The 20713-nt window shown below is 43.2% G+C and overlaps 1 protein-coding gene across 1 annotated transcript in view; it reads right to left on the bottom strand.

Moving 5' to 3' along the window:
* The window catches only part of MRPS27 (mitochondrial ribosomal protein S27), a 56360-nt gene that overhangs the window by 33882 nt on the left and 1765 nt on the right, over window positions 1-20713 (bottom strand). The window contains exons 2-4 of the mRNA XM_080972969.1: window positions 18091-18168; window positions 11128-11198; window positions 7097-7155 (exon numbers count right to left, since the gene is read on the bottom strand). Of these exons, the coding sequence (XP_080829095.1) occupies window positions 7097-7155; window positions 11128-11198; window positions 18091-18168 (208 nt within the window). The remainder of the gene's footprint in view (window positions 1-7096; window positions 7156-11127; window positions 11199-18090; window positions 18169-20713) is intronic.

The following is a 20713-nucleotide window of genomic DNA, read 5'->3' as shown; positions in this document are numbered from 1 at the left end:
ATCAGGGGAGAAATAAGAGCTACTCCAAACAACCCCATTTATCAAGTGGTAATTTGAAAGGGAATGAGTCACTCCTGGGAGAAGAGACATTCAATTCTTAATGCTGGCTCAACATCCAGATGAGAGAATTCCCACACAAGAAACCAGAAGTAGCTTAATCTTTCCAGGAGTTACTATCATAGTGCTCATTTCTTGTCTGAAAGCATTTTAATGGGAAACTTCATCAGTCAGCTCCCGTAACACAAGTAATTAAAAGAACCAGCTCCTGTACACATAAAATGATCTGTACACATAAAATGGCTGTCGTGCAGAGGCTGCTTTAAACAGATTTCTTCAGCAATTGCATCCAGGCAAAACAGTGCAGCAGTTAAAATTGCTTTCCATTTATATGGGGCACAATTCAGCCAAAAGTTTAGTAAGTGCTTAATTCTCCCACTTAATATGTTTAATATGCTTCAGGTACTTTATTTCTATTTTACTTACAACAAAGATAAATGCAGCTCTATTACAAATACAGCAGCAAAAATATAAGATGGGGGGGGGGGCACCTGGCTTACTAGTAGTACATGTGAAAAGGATCTGGGGGTCTTAGATGTATCAACAGAAGTATAGTGTCCAGATGAAGGAAAGCCACAGTACCACTCTATTCTGCCTTTGTCAGACCCCAAATGGAGACCTGTGTCCAGTTCTGGGCACCACATTTTAAGAAGGATACTGACAAGCTGGAATGTGTGCAATCAAGATGATAAAGGGCCTGGAAACCAAGCCTTATGAGCAACTTAGCTGGAGTTGGGTATGTTTACCCTGGAACAGAGGAAATATGATAGCCATCTTCAAATATCTTAAGGGTTGTAACGTGGAAAATGGAGTGGATGGGGCAGCTTCTAATAAATAAATAACATTAAATAATTGTATATTTCATTTATATCCCAGCTTCCCTCCATTGAATTCAAGGTGGCGTACATAGTTCTCTCCCTGCCCTGCCCCCCCCCCCTTTATCCCTGCAACAACCCTGTGAAGTAGTTTAGGCTGAGAGACTGTGACTGGCCTGAGGTCACCCAGTGAGCTTCATAGCTGAGTGGGGATTGGAAGTCTCTCAGGTCCTAGTCCAAAATTCTAACCACTACACTACACTGCTTATTTTCATGTTGCAGGGTTTTTATGGGGGGGGGGGAGACTGAAGCAAATCATTATTTTTAAATGAATTTCTTACCCATTTTTTACCATGAGGTCCCAGGGGTGTCAACAATATAGGAACCCAGTATTAAAATTAGTTGAAACGATTCACAATCAGTAAAACAGGGTGAGTCCTAAAATATGTATCTCAGGTTTCAAAGACAGCATTCAGCAGAAACTATACAAAGAAGGAACCAGATGAAACCCTGTGGGGGAGGGAATTTCAGATTAGGGACTGCCACAGAGAATGCCATGTCCTCGGCCATCTCCCTCCCAAACCTTTGAGGGTGGCAGAACTACAAGAGGATCTGCACGGAAGCAAGCAGTATTTCACATATCAGGAGCCTAAATCATATAGGCCTAAACACCCATGTGTTTTACAGTGGCTTGTAATTCAAGGCAGAAGTGAGACTGGACTGGGCACTTTCTGTTCCAAAACAACATGCAAAACACTGGCTAGTTCATCCCACAGAGAGAAGTCATGTTCTCTCCCTCATTTATAACAATAATCTTTTTCCTGCTCTACTTACAACTCAGGCATTTAAAAAGAAAGAAAGTTGAGTGAACTGCCACTGAGGAAAAGGTGGCAATGTATGTGCTATAAATATCGCACTGTGTTATACAAACCTGAGAAATATCTTTCTCCACTTTTCTTTTTCCTTGCCACATGGCTGTAGCTGTGCATTTCTGCACATTTTGATTTCCTTTAGAATTTAGAGCATATTTCAAACAGCCTAGAATGTTTGCATTTACTGTTTCATTACCATTGGCAAGCTGGGTACTTCACTGAAGCCGTTTCTGACTTGCGAAAAGGAATCACATTAGTTTCTGAGGTTATAGATCCCATCTCACTACCATTGTCGTACAAAAATTAGGTGATATTTAGCGAAGTTCCACTCAGAGAAGACCCAATGAAATTAATCTACATGACTAAGTTAGGTTCATTAATTTCAATGGATCTACTCTAAGTAAAACTCAGCATTTCTCCTTTCATTTATTGAAAGAAGTGCAAAAGCTCAGAACACTATACTCTCTCTCTCTCTCCATGGTGCAGTATGCAAGGTTTTAATTTTTTATTTTAAATCACATTGAGAATTGGGGGCAAAGAGGAGAAAGCAAGCTGAAAAACACAGACCAGCTAGGCCCATGTATAATATTCACCAATTTCTCTGAGCTGTCAATTTATTTATTTTTCCAGGTTGGGCAATGTGAGCCTTGGAGCTCTTTTGCAAGTGGGAAAAAGTTAGTTTCACACCAAATGTGTATTAAATAAGAAAAAGCAGCCAACCACAGCTCCCCAAAGTGTGTGCCTGTTATCCTTTGTTCTCTTTGTTTTGTTTGATGTTTAGGAAAATGAGTGCAATCATAACTAACAGCTAATTTAACAGTGACGTTACAATACAGGAAGAATGTGCTACTTTTAAGCAAAAGGAAATATGTCGCATTCAAACAAAAAACAAAGAAACCGAAGAGGAAACACTATTCTTCCCGAGATGGCTGAGCAGTTCACAAATTCTGAAGACTGATCAATTAGCACTTAGGAAAATCTTTCCATTTGCCAGTTGGTGCTCAGGCTTGCCTCTTAATTAGCCCTTCCAAGCAGGCGTATTTCCACGACATTGGGGGTAATGGACAATGAAATATCCTTGTCCTCCCCCAGCTCCACAGATGCTTCCCCTCCAAACTTCTCCAGGAAAGACTTGGCCAATTTGCCACGATCATTTCCATAAATCTCATTTACACTCTGTGCTCACAGGTCCCATCGCTCCCCTCCTGCCCACTTATGGCATCCCTTCACTGCCCATGCTTAGGTGAGGCAAGACAGCTATAAAATCATAAATGAGTTTTCCCTTGAAATAACAGACCAAACAGGTAATTACAGGTTACTAATGAATCCAAAAGAGTTGCATTGAAAAAGAGAAATCTGTGTGCAGTTACTTACCTGTACTAGGCAGGGAGCCAGCCATGTTTACTGTACCATCTTGGCTGCCATCTGTATTTTCCAGCTACTGCTGACCTTTCTACAACTTCTAAACCTCATTTCCCAGCTGTTCCTACATAAGCAGGATAGCTAAGAACGAAGCAATAATTAAACGCTTCTGATGCCAAGACGATATGCAAATTAAGACCATATCTAAGGTCCTAGCCAACGAGATGCTGGTATCTTTGAATAATGAGTCAGTGGTAGCACTTTCGTGTTTAATCTTTCACACAGCCTTTGACATTTGGCAGTAAAAAAGTGGTGCGTGTTTTTTTTAAGGGTAAGTGAACAAAGCATTTATGGATGGTGATGTGTAAGACATAAATAAGTCAGTACCATAAAGCTGCGTAAGTACTTTTTTTAGCCAAGTGAGGTGGGTGTTCTTTTTTAATAATTAATTCTTACTGCTTTTTAAAATATACAAAAAACACAACTATAGCAACATATACAGACAACGTAAACTATCAGCTAATCAGAACGGGCATTTTATTAGAGACACATAACATAAAGAAAAAGAAAAACCATGCTAAGTAAAAGGAAGGAAGGAAGGAATTCCAAGTTTATCACATTTTGTTGGGCAAGTCCTTTAATGTTCTTTTTTCTCTAATAAACTAATAAAAATCATACCACCCTACAATATTACCTTTCTTCAATTGTCCACTGAGCACTCTTTAAGCTTCTGAATTAGGGTCTCTACTAGACCTTAAGATACTGGCAGTGTTAGAAACTTAGATAGAAAAGCTAGGAGCCAAATGGCTTCTGGGACCCGAGTTGTGGGCACCAAAACAGAATCTTTAGTCGCCACATTTTGTGGAGGTTGGCAACACTTTTTATTTATTACTTTGATAAGCATGAACTAATACGCAATTCACATAAGAGACACATTGCTAAAATCACATTTTTATCAGAAATTGTTAATACATGTTTAATTTGATGTTTACAATAAAAATATCAGTCCCGTACTTCGGTTTTCAAAACATTCTACTCTTTATTGTTAAACTTCTTAACATGTTGTCTATCTTTAACATATACAGTGGTACCTCCGGTTACAGACGCTTCAGGTTACAGACACTTCAGGTTACAGACTCCGCTAACCCAAAAATAGTACCTCGGGTTAAGAACTTTGCTTCAGGATGAGAACAGAAATCGTGCTCCAGCGGTGCGGCAGCAGCAGGCCTCATTAGCTAAAGTGGTACCTCAGGTTAAGAACAGTTTCAGGTTAAGAACGGACCTCTGGAACGAATCAAGTTCTTAACCTTAGGTACCACTGTACTTTGAGTCTTCAAAGCACATACATTTCAGTAATCCTTGAGTGTCGGCCAGGCGCGAAAAATGGCACCCAGACTTTTTGAGGTGCTCACAAATGGAGAATCTTTAGATGCAAAATGCGCCTGCCACCCTGCTAATTTCGATCCCTGGATACAGGCATTCAGTTGTAACACCTTTCATGTACTGCCAATATATTGCTACTTTGAGATGTGTCATCAGCAAGAGATGCACACTTGCTTTTAATTGGTTTCCTGCATGAGCAGGGGGCTGAAGTGGATTGTATTTGAGGTCTCTTTCAATGCTATGATTCTATTGTCAACAAGGCAGTTACTATGTCCTTTGGTTTCTGTGAAGCCTTCTAGCAGTGTTGGTTAAAGGGATAATGAAACCTGCATTTCACCCTGAAAGCTATTAGAATTCTCATTGCACCATTAAAAATAAGAGTGAAAAATATAGGTATAAAACTGGACCAACCAATTATTCATAATATGTAAAAGTCAAATAAGGAGCCGCGTTTGCCTTTTGAACTCTGTCAGCAATCCTCTCTACTGGTTCTTCTGATTAATGCAATAGACCCAGAAGTAGCCTTCAACTCTCACAAAGACACACAAGACCTCAAAAATAGCAGTTTTAATTAAATTATGACCTGGAGAAAAACCAAGCAGAAGCAGAAGCAGAAGCTGTGAACAGGCATGTCATTCCACATATTTTATTCAAGGCAAAGCTGGTGGCTCTGTTCTAGCTGCTCAGTTGCACATCTACATTTTGCAACAAGAGTCCACTGCCAGAGGATAGTAGACCAAGTATCCAAAGCAAGACTAAAGGTTATTTAAACACTCACAATTCTAGCTGCAAAAGGGTCGCCAACATGATGCCTGCTGGTGCCAGTGTGCCCACAAGCACCTCCTATGGCACCTGCAGGCCATTTCAGCAAATATCGCCTGAAAAATCTACAATGCATGGGAAACCTGTGTGCTCTTCCTGGTCAGTCTCTGTTTGCACTGGCTCTGACTCTCCTACGTTTAATGCACTGCTTTAAGCAAGTCCACATTTAATTACAGGTCAGGACTGAACACTCATATTCCCTTCCATTCTGAATACAAAAGATGAGGGAAAGAGCCTCTCTCTGTAAGTGCCTGATATGTGTGCCTTTTGTTTCTTTTTGGGGGGGGGGGGATTTAAGGGGCAGGCATGCCGGCACCATTTTGTGTTCCTGAATCCTTTTCTGTTATTTTAGATGTGGCAGCCATTTTGTGTTATGTCACCTCTGAACACAAATCAGCGTTTTTGTTAATGTACCCCCTGGACCGCCCTCAAAATTCCAGATGTTATTAGTAATCTGCAGGAAATAAATGTGTTCGGCTGAATCAGATGTACCAGATTCTTAATGAAGGGAGAACTCTGAAGGAACTGCCTTTGCTGGTTGTAATTAACTAGTTTTACACTTGAAATCATACATGAGTTTCAACACTGTATAATGAAAAGAGAGTTTGACTTGAGTACCATTTTCAAAACGCAACTTAAAATCACATCATCAGCCTTTGGTCTTAAGAAAGTACCTTCTTTTGCTACCATGGTTCACTTTACGTAAAATGGGAACAACAGCAGTCTACCTCAAAGCAGTGTTGTCAGAACATAAAATGGTGGTGGCTGTAACACACCTGATCCATTAAGGCTTCAATCCCATGCATACTTAACTGGGAGCAAAACAATTAAACAAATAGGGCCCTACTTCTGAGTAAATATGCACAGGACTGGGCTGCATAATTGGTATAAAAAGTGCTACAGAGAGAGCCATTTTGGTGTCAGAGTTAGGGCTTCCCACTCAGCCATGAATGCCGCCACCATCATGGTCTGCCAGCTTCACCTAACTTGGAGGGTTATTGTATGGCTAAAACAGAAGTGAACCACATATGCTGCCCTGAACTCCTTGCAGACAAGTCAGAATAAAAACATCAGTAATGCTAAACAACATTTTGCCACATTTGCATTCAACATTACCATACCACAACCCCAAGCTCACCTAGCAAGGTGAGAATGCTCAGTGTACAAATCTAGCAGTCCATGAGCCTAGAGGTTACCATACAAACAGCAGAAAGCCACATAATTACACCCCATATTGGCCCCTGTCAACGTATCTTCACTGGATTTGGCAGCCAGCATTCTTGCCATGGCCCCCCACCCCACTTCCGGAGGGGACAGGGCCCTCTGACATTATGCAGAGCTTGAAACTCAGGACAATTGTGAAGAAGGGCAGGAGTTCAAACCCACGTTGCTAAGCTTCAAACTACCAGGAAGCAGCAAGAAGTCTAATAGCTTTCCAAGTTTCTGTAACGCTTACTGCAGCATCAGAGAGGGTCCCTGACATTCTCCCATGCTTCTAAAGTCAATGTGGTATCATGGAGAATCCTCACACTTCTCCAGGTGCATAAGAACAGTGAGGGCTTTTCCTGTTCCTATTTTCTCATCAGAGTAAAAGATTTACTCTCCAGGGCTGAGCTGCTTAATGCATTTATGGATCCTTGGTCACCTATTGATTGATGATCTGCAATATAATTACAAGTAACACCTAACTGTCCCCAACCAACAGCTTGACGCAAATAATATATTCAATAGCCTTGATTTCTTTATCTCATAAATCAAAGTTTGGAAACCAAAAAGGTTGCTTACTTGTAAAGATAATACTCCGCTTGATCCACTTGTTCACGAGAAGTAATGTTGTCTATAAACTGAAGGAGAAAAAGATGGTCAGCTCAGAGTGCAGAATGGTGCATACCTAACTAGTTTTGTGAATGGTTCAACAAGTGTTACGATTTGCAACTGAAGAACATTACAGTTCTAATCGCTTGCCAGGTAAATGGAACATCATATGATTGTACTGAACACAAACACAGTCAATTACAATTGGGACATATGGCGAGCCATTTACAAACCAGTTGTAACTAGGCTACTCAATTCTATTCCCCGTTCCACCTGTTTTCCTGCCCCCACCTTGCAACTGTCAGTCAGCAATCCTTGGCCTCTGAAGCTCACTCAATCCTCAATGGCCTGTTTTTGTGCTTCACCTCTCTTAGCCCTCCCCCACAAAATATTTGTACTTCTACAAACTTTGGGGTTCCCCCAAATCTGCTAATGCCTCTATCTTGTGCAGTGCAGAACAGGTGTCATGCAACGGCACAGACGTCTGAGCATCAGAAATAGAGGGAACGACTCCACATTATTTATGTAGTTGTTAAATTTATATGGCTGCCCATCTTTGCTTTTTTAAAGATTGTACATTATGAAGATAGGCTCAAAATACACAGTAATAGTGAAAGGGAACAATGGCTGGCAAAATCTTGGGAGATGAAGAATGAGTAGGACATCCAGTGACTGTCGGGTGGGGCTCCAATATATTGCATAGTTCCTTCAACCTTTCTTCAAGCAAAAGCAAAAAACAAATTATGTAAAACAGTTGAAATATGCAAAACTTGCTTAATTTGCATAATCTATGCAGCTCACAGAACTCCACGTTTTGGTAACGTCACAGAAATTCTTTTTTCTTTTTTCAAAAAATGCAAAGTGCATGTAGCGCCATCAGAAATCATCACTATGAAGTCTACCCTTCATGTTTTCATTTATCATTTCCTTCAGAAACGCCAGGTCGTTCCCCATTTCTAGGACATAGTGAAACATGAAACGCTGGGAAGCCTAGGAGGGAGCACAGCAGGACTTCATCAAAGGCAATGGAAGCTCCTGAGAGAGCTCCTGAACAACAACTACTACTAATTAATTATTATTATTATTATTGTTCGTTAAATTTGTTCATCACTTTATGTTGCCCAAGGGAACCCAAAGCAACTTACAACCAAACTTCTAAGCTGTAGCAGGTGTAGCTTCTCCTATCACTACAGCACTGTGATGGGAAAAGTCCTGTATGGTGAAATCTTACTGGGCTGGTGGATCCCTATTTTCCAGTATCTGTCAGGGGCAGAGAAAGAGCTACCCACTCTTAAGTCCTTGGATGTCACTGAAGAGCAATCATCCATTCTCTCGACTTTGGGGATTAAGGACACATGTCCAGTTCCACATGAATGCAGTATATTGAGCTATGTATAATTATCGGTGAACTGGAAGAAGCCAAATGGAAGCAGCTGCTTTCTCTTTGATGTGGTACCGGAATTGGAGAAAAACACCCAATTAAATGAACAAACAGCATGTGCTGCTCTGGTTTTAAATGAAATGCTTTTTTCACAACACACTTAGCTGACCTATGGAACTTTCTTCCACCAGCTTTAGTTATGGCCAACAACATAAGCCATTTTTAAAAGGGGGATAGGGCAAACATATTACCGTATTTTTCGCTCTATAAGACGCACCAGACCATAAGACGCACCTAGTTTTTGGAGGAGGAAAACAAGAAAAAAAATATTCTGAATCTCAGAAGGCAGAACAACAAGAAGGATCGATCCCTCTTGCTGTTCTGGCTTCTGGGATAGCTGCGCAGTCTGCATTCGCTCCATAAGACGCACACACGTTTCCCCTTACTTTTTAGGAGGGAAAAAGTGAGTCTTATAGAGCAAAAAATACGGTAATTGAAAACAGAAGTATCAACAGTATTAATATAGTTCATTTTTCCTCCATGAAGAAAAAGCACAGCTGTTGGTAGAGCAACTTCATTTTCAGAAGGACCCCGTTTCAATCAACTGAGTCTCAGGTGAAAAGAATCAGGAAGCATACAATGTGCAAGGCTCTGCCTGTGACCCTGAAAAGTCACTGCCAAACATAGAATAGATCAGAAACAGGAAACTGATAGCTCCCAAGATTTTTGCAGACTACAACTCCCATCATCCATGACCATTGGTTATCTGGCTGTGGCTGATGGGAGTTTGAGTCCCAAAATAAAGTAGACAATCCTGGCCAAGCTGGATAAACAGCCTGAGCCTGATACAAGGCTGTGTTCCTATCATATAATATCACAGGTTGCCTATTTTAAGATATTCCATTAATTTATCTGGACTCTTTTCAAGCCAGGTTCAGGCCCAGGTATAGCATCCAAACCGATCTTTGTAGGGAGAGGTCTGGGGGAACGATAGTTGATTCTCTTTGAGGGGCCCTGCACTGCAGTGGTTTCATTTCTATATATGAGACGATAGCAACTGGAAACTATTACTTGACAGCATGTGAGTTAACTTGTGGTGTCCCACAGGGGTCGACCTTGTCCCCCACGTTATTCAACATCTATATGAAGCTGTTGGGAATGTCATCAGGGGTTTTGGGATCCTACTGATGACACACTACTTTATCTCTCAATGCCATGTGAATCAGGAGAGGCGGTTGAGATGCTGGGCTGCCGCCTTGAGGTGGTAATGGGCAGAGTGTGGGCCATTAAACTGAAACTGAACGCAGACAAGCTGAAGGTGCTGAGTGTTGTGGGCTTTAGGGTCCAGGAAGTGAGCAGACAACCTTTTCTTGACAGGATGTACTCCCCTGGAGTGATCAGGTCCATAGCTTGAATTGGGGGTGCATCTTTTGTCTTTCCATCTGACCTCATCGCTGTATAGATTTCAAAAAAAGGTCAAGATGCACATTTTTGTCCAGGCCTTTGTGGGTGGAGGACGAGACCAGAATATCCTTCCCATTGCAGTGCTGTAGTTATTTCCAACTGATTCTCTAATCTGTGGTCTAGTAATGTTTATGCAGAACATTTTATCTGAATTGAGCAACATGTAACCCTCTCTGGGACCATAGGCCCCCACTCTACGGGGCTGAGGGCCCTCCCAAAGTAAGCAGGGACAGGGCTGAGCCCCCCCAATCTTGAGGGCCAGGGCCCCACCAGGCCTCCCCGCAGTGGTGGAGGGCCACCCTAGGGCCCACAGCCTCCGCCCAACGTCACATGTGTGATGTCACAAAAATACGACGAGTCCCCCCCCCCATATTGTCACATGGAACTTGGCATCTCTGTCTGGGACTGTGTGGTGAAGTGTGGGCTGTATATGACTACAAATAAAAAAATGTAACCCACCAGAGGCTGGGATTGAAAGACAGGGAATGGAATATTGTATCAGGCTACTAGTTTGATAAGCTATTAGTTGTAGAATGCCCAGTACACTTTAATATGAATACAAATAATTAATAACCATCAAGTGTCCTCATGTTTCCACATCTGGACACTACAAGAACATCTGGCCTAGTACGGCTACAATGTTCTTTTCCAGGCAGTCTTATCTTTCTTTCTTTTTCAAAATCCAATTTAGTTGATTGCCTTGATGCTATATTGACATGCATGACCTCCACATGCCAGCAATACTTTATTGACACTTTAGAACTTGGAATCTTATCTCTAGGCCTGGGGGAGTTAAGAAGTAGAGCTTGTACTACAAAGCATTAGCGTTATAGCCAAAGAAGGTCAGCTCAATAGTGAGACAAATAATGTAGATTAAAAAGTAATAACAAAGCTTGAGAAGAGAGATTAGAAAGAAGGCACATCACACTGAGGCAAATCATCTCAACTCATCTCAGGGCTTTAAATGACTATCATTGTGCCCTCAGCACAATACTAACTCAGTAACTTTAGATCACAGTATAGCATATGCAGCAAAAAATATTTCAGTTCAAGATCTCCTGGAAGAAAAGAGGTTATATCTGACTAGGGGCTTTTTAGCGAGGGTTGGGGGTATTGTGGCTTTCATCTTTAGCCAAACTGGAGTTTGCATTCTTACCCGGGATACAGTTAAGGAGCTGACAGGAAGCTTTCTTTCATAGGTTCTGTCCATCAGAGTGGCTAGTTCACCTGTAGAAAGAAAATAAAAAATCTTCAATTATCACTAATCATTTCTGAGAAGGAAAAAAAACCCAAAGGAGTATAAACAAAGTTACTCAGTGATCTGGACTAAAAGACAGATAAAAGCATTTAATGTAAGCCTCCATTTTTAAATATCAGCCATGGAAATGTAATAACTTCTCCTCACTCCAGCCATAGGATTTGCTGCTAGCCTACTCATCAAAAGTTAGCACTGCCTTCTCATGGAAAAGTGGACATGGAAGTTAGCCTTTCTTCCTACAACCATAGCTCTACGCCAGGCTTTCTCAAACTTGGGTCTCCAGCTGTCTGTGGACTACAGTTCCCATCATCCCTGACCACTGGTCCTGCTAGCTAGGGATGATGGGAGTTGTAGTCCAAGTCTGGGAAACCTTGCTATAGAAACACAGCGTAAAGCTGCATAAACTAGAACTATGGCTTTTGAATTGGACACAGACTTGAAACATGTATGTTCCGAAATTATCAGAATGAAAACTGAATCTGCACAATTTATTCCAGATGTAGACTTCTGATTTTCTATTTCTGAACTTTCAAACCCCTTGGGCAAATGCTGTTGAACTACCACTCTCATAATCTCATAAGCCATTCTTGCTGGGGCTGATGGGCTTTGTAGTTCAGCAACATCAGGAGGGCTAAAGGCTCTCACACCTCCCACACAGTAAGCCCTACTAGAGCAGGGATGGGCAACCTGTGGTCTTCTGGATGATATTGGACTCCAGTTTCCATCAACCCCAGCCAGCATGGCCAATGGTCAGGGATGATGGGAGTTATGGTCCAGCAACATCAGGAGAGTAACAGGTTCCCCACCCCTGCAATACAGCTTCGTCATGCTAATCATTGGTGCACAAGACTCTTTCTTTGGTAGAATCATAGATAATCTGGTCCAACCCCCTTCAATGCAGCAATCTCAGCTAAAGCATCCATGACAAATGACTGTCCAAGCTCTGCTTAATAGCCTCCAAGGAAGAAGAGTCCACAGCCTCCCAAGGGAGATAATGCCACTGCCAAACAGCTCAAAAGTTTTTCCTGATGTAGTCTGATGTCTTCACAAAGTACTTGGAAATCTTTGCCAGAGCTTTTGCTCCAGTATAAAGCATGCTCTGCTGACACACATTCACCAGCCCCATCGTGAAATGCTTCAAAAACAGGTAGTAGAAATCAGGTTAACCGAACAGAGTAGCAGTTCTGCCAGCAAAGCTTCAATTACTGTTTCACTACTGGGAAAGAAATGAATAATTCATTTTGCATTTGCCTCTTTTATACACTTGCAGCATTCCTGCAAAAAAGATAGGACTTTCCCTTGATTCATCGTATGTACTCTGTGCAGCTTGTTATTTAATATTTTAAACTCTAGTTGTCATTTAGTCAAATTGAGTCTCATGTGTCAGATAACAACAACAACAACAACAACAACAACAACAATAATAATTTTATTATTTATACCCTGCCCATCTGGCTGGTTTTCCCAGAGAAGGCCCTCTGCCTGGTTCCCTGTAACCTTGCTTCTTGCAGTGAGAGAACCAGCAGAAGACCCTCAGAGGAGGACCTCAGTGTCCAGGCTGAACAATGGGGCAGGAAATGCTCCTTCAGGTATACTGGGCTGAGGGCCTTTTGTGGCTTTAAAGGTCAGCATTAACACTTTGAATTGTGCTCAGAAGTACACTGGAAGCCAGTAAAGATCCTTTAGGACCTGTGTTATATGGTCCTAGCGGCCACTCCCAGACACTAGTCTAACTGCTGCATTCCGGATTAGTTGTAGTTTCCAGGTCACCTTCAAAGGTAGCCCCACATAGAGTGCATTGCACAGCAATGCACTCTACGTGGGGTGTATGTACCACTCTGGCGAGACAGTCTGCAGGCAGGTATGGTCTCAGCCAGCGTACCAGATGGAGCTGGTAGACAGCTGCCCTGGACACAGAATTGACCTGCACCTCCATGGACAGCTGAGTCCAAAATGACTCCCAGGCTGCATACCTGGTCCTTCAGGAGCACAATCACCTCATTCAGGACCAGGGAGTCCCCCATACCTGCCCGCTCCCTGTCCCCCCAAAACAGTATTTCTGTCTTGTCAGGATTTAACCTCAATCTGTTAACCGCCATCCATCCTCCAGACACTCACACAGGACCTTTATTGCCTTCACTGGTTCAGATTTGAAGGAGAGGTAGAGCTGGTTATCATCTCCACACTGGTGAATGCCCAACCCCCTGATGATCTCTCCCAGCGGCTTCATATAGATGTTAAAAAGCATGGGGGAGAGGATGGAGCCCTGAGGCACCCCACAAGTGAGAGCCCAGCGATCTGAACACTCATCCCCCCAACACCACTATCTGAACAGGAAGGAAGGAATGAGTGTAACCACTGTATAACAGTGACCCCAGCTCCCAGCTCCTCTAGGCGGTTCAGAAGGATGTCATGATCAATGGTGTCAAAGGCCGTTGACAGATCCAGCAGGACCAGGAAACAGCTTTCACCTTGGTCCCTGGCCCGCAGAGATCATTGACCAGTGTGACCAATATAGTTTCAGTCCCATGATGAGGCCTGAATCCCGATTGGAAGGGATCCAAATGGTCCGCATCCTCCAGGCTGGAGTTGTTCAGCGACCACCCGCTCAATCACCTTGCCCAAAAATGGAAGATTTGAGACTGGACGACACTTGGCCACATTGGTTAAGTGTCTGTTCCCAATATGAGCAAGACTATTCTAATCAGATCGTAAGTGGCAAACTCTTAATTTAGCTGGATCAGTTCTTTATCAGTATAGCAAGATTACAGATGCCCTGGGTACAGAAGGCAAATAGTATTTCCTTTAAGGCACTGTTTTTCTCAAACTTGGGTCCCCAGCTGTTGTTGGACTACAACTCCCATCAGCCTAAGCTAGCAGGACCAGTAGTCAGGAATGATGGGAGTTATAGTCCAACAAGTTTGATAAACACTGTTTTAAGGGCTAGGGAGAAAAACTTACTAAAAAGAGACTTCAGGCACCTCTGGGTTGAACAGTTATTGGCTAGTTTCCAATCTCCCCTTTTCAGTGTGGGTTGTTACTCAGGAGAAAATTGTCAATCTTTGTCTGGTGTCTATATTACCTATGGTGTACAAAAGATATATATTGTCCTTCTACAAAGCCCAAATTACTGAAAGTCGTATGGAAATCTCATGAATCAGCCAAAGAAAATCATAATTAATGCTAAATTCAGAGTGACATCCATCCAACAACTAAGCATAACCTTCCAAAATAATGAGATCTAAGATTGCCTATTGATGAAATTTGCTTTACCACTGTCTGTAGAGATTAAAATTCCCAGTCCCTATAAATGGGTGACTCAAGGGACTTGTAACTAGGAATAAAGCTTTTCAACTCCCAAAACTGCTGGTTCAAATCTGGCTCAGGTCAGCACCAATCAATGGAGGGTTATTGTATAATAGCTGCTTGGTATCCTCTTTGAAATAAATCAGTGGTCTCAAGTTTAGTTTCTAATGGACAGGAGGAAAAACCACTAGCACAAAGAGGTACTGTAGATCGCAGGCAGTCTCCTTAAGGATGTCAGTACTCTCATATGGCATTCAGTATTTCAATATGTCAGTATCCTCATATGGCATTCAAAAAACCACTGTTAAGCAGTAAATTTCTCCTGCGGTTTAGACAAATAATGGGATTTTCATAAGTCACGTCCGAGGCCTCGTGCGACCTTCAATGCAACTTCTGGTTTTCTACCAGATGTTACGTTGGAGGCTACGCAAGGCCCTGCATGTTGCCTGGGAGGTTAGCACCCACACAAAAAATAAATCTGTGGGCCCCTTAGAGTTGGCACCAGTGCTTGGCAAAGGGGCACAGCCCTCACCCCATTAAGAAGTAAAGAAGAACCCTGCTGGAACAGACAAAATGGCCTATCTAGCCCAACATCCCATTTCCCATAGTGGCCAACCAAATGCCTACACAAACACAAAACATAAGGGCAACAGACACCTCCCTTTGTCGCCCCCCTTCTACCTGTATGCTGCATTAGCATCTGATTCTGGAGAAAGCATATAACTAGTAGCTGTTGACAGCCAATGGCCCATCTAATAAAGCATCCTTTCTTCACAGTGGCCAACCAGATGTCTACGAGGAGCTCAAAAGCAAGACCTGAGCTCAAAAGCACTCTCCCCTCTTGCAGTTTCCTGCAACTGGCATTCAGAAGCCTCTCACCATGAAAGCAGAACATAGCCATCGTGGTCAGTAGCGACAAATAGCCTTATCCTCCATAAATGTGTCTAATTCTCTTTTAAAGCCATCCACATTGGCAACTACGGTATATCCTTGTGTCTGTGAAAAACTATTTCCTCCCCCCCCCCATCCTGACTCTCCCTCCATTCAGTTTCACTGGATGACCCCAGGGTCTGATACAGTGGATGCTCGGGTCGCGAACATGATCCATGCGAGAAACACGTTCACAACCCATGGAGTTCACAACCCGCAGCACCTCGTCTGCGCATGTGTGGGTCGCGATTCCGTGCTTCTGCGCATGCGCCAAAACCCGGAAGTAACCCGTTCCGGTCATTCCGGGTTTGGTGCGGTGCGCAACCCGAAATCACACAACCTGAAGCGTCTGTAACCCAAGATATGACTGTATTACGAAGGAGGGAGAAAAACCTCTTTTTCTCCACTTTTTCCACATCGTGCATTAATTTCATGAAGCTTGCTTTATTCACTTGAAAGCATTTATAAACTGCTTAATAATTTTAAAACCTCTAAACATTGTACAACGTAAGAACAATAAAAAAAATCAAAACAAAGAAACACAACATAAAACTTGTAAAACAGTAATGTAAAGCTTTATAAAATCAGGAATTCAAACAATTTTTTTAAAAAACAAGGTCCTAACTTAAGGATCAGGGAAACCTTGGGCAAAAAAGTGTGTCTTTACGAGTTTCCATCCCCACCCTTCAATACTTGCATTTTTCTTTTTCATTTCAATCTTTCATAGCCTAAGAATTGTTCTAGCCTTTTGTTTGTCCATTTCTGCACCTTTTTCTGCACATTCCATCCCCTTTGTCGACACCGAGCCCTGGAACAATCCCATGATTAATGCTTGCATTCTTTCCCTTTTTGAAATTAATCAACCTGCTGTGTAATCACAAAGGTGTTTCAGAACCACAACCCATTTTAATGTTCTTTTTAAAAGAGTGGTGAAATCCAGGCTTTAACTGCTATGTCTGTGAACAATAGAGCCTTTAAATGGTGCTAAGGGAAGATTCATCCACACCATGGGCACTTCATGCGTGACTCCCCCACCCACCCACAGGAGAAAATGCAGAGCAGCTCCTGAAAATGGGGAGCCCCAGCAACATCCACACTTGTGTACATCACACAGCACCAACATTTCCCCCTTACAGAGAGATTATCTCCATCATGTGCAATTGTAATGCTTCCCTGAGTGACCATTGTTGCAAAACCAATGCATCCCTTGATTGAGAGTTGCCATCATCTGCAAAGACAGCACTGCCATCTTGTGATCAAATAAGAGATAATGCAAGATTACTATTTGCAAACTGAAAAGCCCAGATTTTTTCAACCAAATACAGACAGGAATTGTTACATTCCACATCCAATTATTTATCCCAGTCTCTATTTCTTTGACCTTCTGTCCATTCAGAATCCTGACTTGGCAGCTTGCCTCCTAGGATTTCTGCCCATTTTTCCTTCAAAGTTAGATGGTCAGCTATTTCTTCCTGCCTAAATCATTGATTAATGCATCACCTGTTAGCATTAATCCTGTGGGATTTGACTGTCCAGTATCACAAATAATCCTGTGGGATTTGACTGTCCAGGATCCTGTGGGATTTGACTGCCCAGTATCAAGGGCATAGCCATTGATGAGGAGCTGGGATGCCATGATAGAACCATGGGGAAAAGTTATGTTACATGTTATGGGAAAGAGGAGAAATAACTTCCATAGAAACGCCATTTGCAATAGCAGCCCCCGTTCTGCTTTGAAAGGCTCTTGGATTCTGCAACCACAAAGGCCGCATCTACACTGTACATTTAAAGCAGATTCAAACCACTTTAAACAGTCTGTGAACTGTAGCTTGTTAAGGGTCCTGAGAGTTGTTAGGAGACCCCTATACCCCTCAGAGAGTTACCATTCCCAGTTTTTTAACAATCAATCCCTCTTCCAAAGGAACTCTGGGAATGGTAACTGTGAGCGAAATAGGGGTCTCCTCTCAGCACCCTGAACACACTTTCCCTGGGGGAAGCCATGCCTCCTGAAAGATATACGATACTACTTTAAACATATAGTGCAGATAGAGCCAAGGGCTAACATAACTTCTATTCCAGAATTTAATGTCTCGACAGTTCTCCACTTCTTTCTCACATACCTCACCCTCAACAACTCAGGTGTCTTGCTCTGGGAAAACCTGGTGAAGACCACTAACGAATGTGAATTTACAGGGCCTTTTTGGCGGCCCATAGCAACATTTGACACTACGCTCCCACCCCAGCCCTCACACCGCCTTGCCAAAACCAGTGAAGTGAGGTGCTAGGCTTTGGGAAGGAGGCATGAGGGATCTGACAGTGCCCTAGAGTCCTCCCACCTCCTTCCCAAAGCCTAGTTAGCACTTTCCCAGATTTAGGACCGTGCCAGAGCCAGGTGCTTCCTTCCCAAAGTCCAGCGACTCTCTTATCTGGCTTTGGGAAGGCAGCATGAGGGCTGGGGAGCAGTCAAATTTTGGCTTTGCTGCCCCCACCCTGCACGACAAGGCAGTGTGTGACCTGCAGATTCTGTGTCAAAGTACTCTTGCAGCCCACTTGGTATGAGCAGTTGGACTGCCCTGATTTAGACAATAGTTCATCATTATTTTAGACTCCAATGTATTTCCTTACCCAGGCTCTGCTGATCTTTTTCTCTTTGTTCCCATGTTGAACTGTCCACATATGCGGCTGAAAGAATACATCTTCTACCTAATAAAAAGAGAGTCAATAGCAATATATAAGCACTATCATTTAGAAAGGTTTCAATTTCTCTAAATGCACATTTTATTAGTCACCTTCTTTTTTAAACATTCAGTTCTCTAAATTAAATGCAATAAATTGACATCATGCTTTGGAATCCAAACACTGTAGAACTGAGAACTCTGATCTCCCTGTCAGCTTTACTGAATATGGCTTTAGGGGGTGTCCGGCCACCACATCATAAATCAGACCTCCATAAAACACAGGCTGATCTTATAATTCATTGCATATTGCCTTGTTATTAACAGGAGTACATAAACATGATTCCCCATCTAAAAGGTGCTGATTAAAAGGTGAAATGCTAGTTCCTTTCAAGTAACACAAAAGTGGAATCTGAAATCCATATGCCTACAGTTAATGCAAAATATTTGTACTGCCAAGACTACAGTATTTATTCCAGCACTCCAAGTGAATGTTAGATGTGAGACAGCATGGGGGATAATTATGAACCCTGACAAACCCCACAAGGAAGGCTTCACGGGGCCAGAGCACTCCCCAAGCATCACCCTCTGGAAATGACCATCCAATTAGGAGTGGAACCACCACAAAGCTGTGCCACCTACCCCTTCTGGACAGCTGCTCCAGAAACATACCACGGTCGATGATACTGAAAGCTGCTGAGAGGTTGAGAATTAACAAAGACACATTTCCCCTGTCTCTCTCTCTTTTGACATAGGTTACCATATAGGGCAACCAAAGTAGTTTCGGTGTCAAAACCGTGTCTAAAGCCCAACTGAAATGGGTCTAAAATCAGTTTCTTCCAAGAGTGCCTGGATCTGGTCCGTGACCAGATCATGCTCAAGAACCTTGCCCAAGGAGAGGAGATTGGCTACTGGCTGGTAGTTACAGTACTTAGATTTTCTATACCCAGGGAGGGTTTCTTGAAGAGTAGTTTTACCACTGCCTCCTTCAAACAGGTAGGGATCACCCCCTCTTGCAAGGAAGCATTAATCGCCTCCTGGCCTAGCAGGTTGTCTCCCTCCCTGCTAGTTTTTCACGGCCAATAGAGAGGGGCTGTTTAGCCTTGGTGGGGTTGAAGAAGCCTACAGTTGCCCCACACCCTCAAACCACCTGATTAAAAAATGGTCTAGGTGTATATTTTAGGATCATAGAGTAGGAAGTATGCTGCGTTCAGAAATAAATCTAGTGCTGGACAATGTCCTTGATAGTCCTTGCTCACTTGGTCCTCTTTAGTGTGCAAGGGGGTCAGACTAATGCAAAGGAGTCAAATGAGATTTATAACCATAAACCTGACCGGGCAACCTAACTTCATTCCAACAGCACAATTTCCCATTCCCCCATTAAATTTGAATGCAGGAGTCAAGATAGGGCTCATTGCTGAAACACAAAATGTGCCCCTGAGCAAGCCCAACAACCATAATTCCAATGTCTCATTGCTTAAGATATCACACTAAACTGGGTTTTCCTGGACATTTTGACATGTCTGAGGTGGTCAAACTCCAAACTCAAAATGTAGAATTTGAATGCTTGTACTCAATGTCATTCTGACACCTTAGATGTTCAATACACTTAGTAGCAGGAGACTCTTTCAGGTGGTTCGCAATTTAACGGAACCACCTTTACCACCAGGGCCTTGTAAAGACCCCAAGATCTCCTGCAACGATTTTGCAAAGTTTTTTGCAGATAAAATCACTCATATTCGGAAGGAGCTAGACACCACCGTGGGAGCAGGGCTGGGGTGGGAGAGTGCTAGAGCTCTGTCTATAACATCCTTCTGGACCGTCTAGAGGGGCTGGGAGCTGGGGGCACTGTTATACAGTGGTTTCGCTCCTTCTTCCTGGGCCGTGTTCAGAAAGTGGGGGGGGGGGATGAGTGTTCAGACCCCTGGGCCCTCACTTGTGGGGTGCCTCAGGGTTCCGTCCTCTCCCCCATGCTTTTTAACATCTATATGAAGCCGCTGGGAGAGATCATCAGGGGGTTTGGACTGGGTGTCCATCAATATGCAGATGATACCCAGCTCTACCTCTCTTTCAAATCAGAACCAGTGAAGGCGGTGAAGGTCCTGTGTGAGTGCCTGGAGGCGGTTGGAGGATGGATGGCGGCTAATGGATTGAAGTTGAATCCTGACAAGACAGAAGTACTGTTTTTGGGGGACAGGGGGCGGGCTGGTGTGGAGGACTCCCTGGTCCTGAATAGGGTAACTGTGCCCCTGAAGGACCAGGTGCGCAGCCTGGGAGTCATTTTGGACTCACAGCTGTCCATGGAGGCACAGGTCAATTCTGTATCCAGGGCAGCTGTCTACCAACTCCACCTGGTACGCAGGCTGAGACCCTACCTGCCCGTAGACTGTCTCGCCAGAGTGGTGCATGCTCTAGTTATCTCCCGCTTGGACTACTGCAATGAGCTCTACGTGGGGCTACCTGTTGGTGTTGACCTTTAAAGCCCTAAATGGCCTCGGCCCAGTATACCTGAAGGAGCATCTCCACCCCCATCGTTCTGCCCAGACGCTGAGGTCCAGCGCCTTCTGGCGGTT

The sequence above is a fragment of the Podarcis pityusensis genome (assembly GCF_964106645.2).
Source record: "Podarcis pityusensis genome assembly, chromosome: 11".
Taxonomy (NCBI): Eukaryota; Metazoa; Chordata; class Lepidosauria; order Squamata; family Lacertidae; genus Podarcis; species Podarcis pityusensis.
This window is presented reverse-complemented; position numbering and strand designations above follow the sequence as displayed.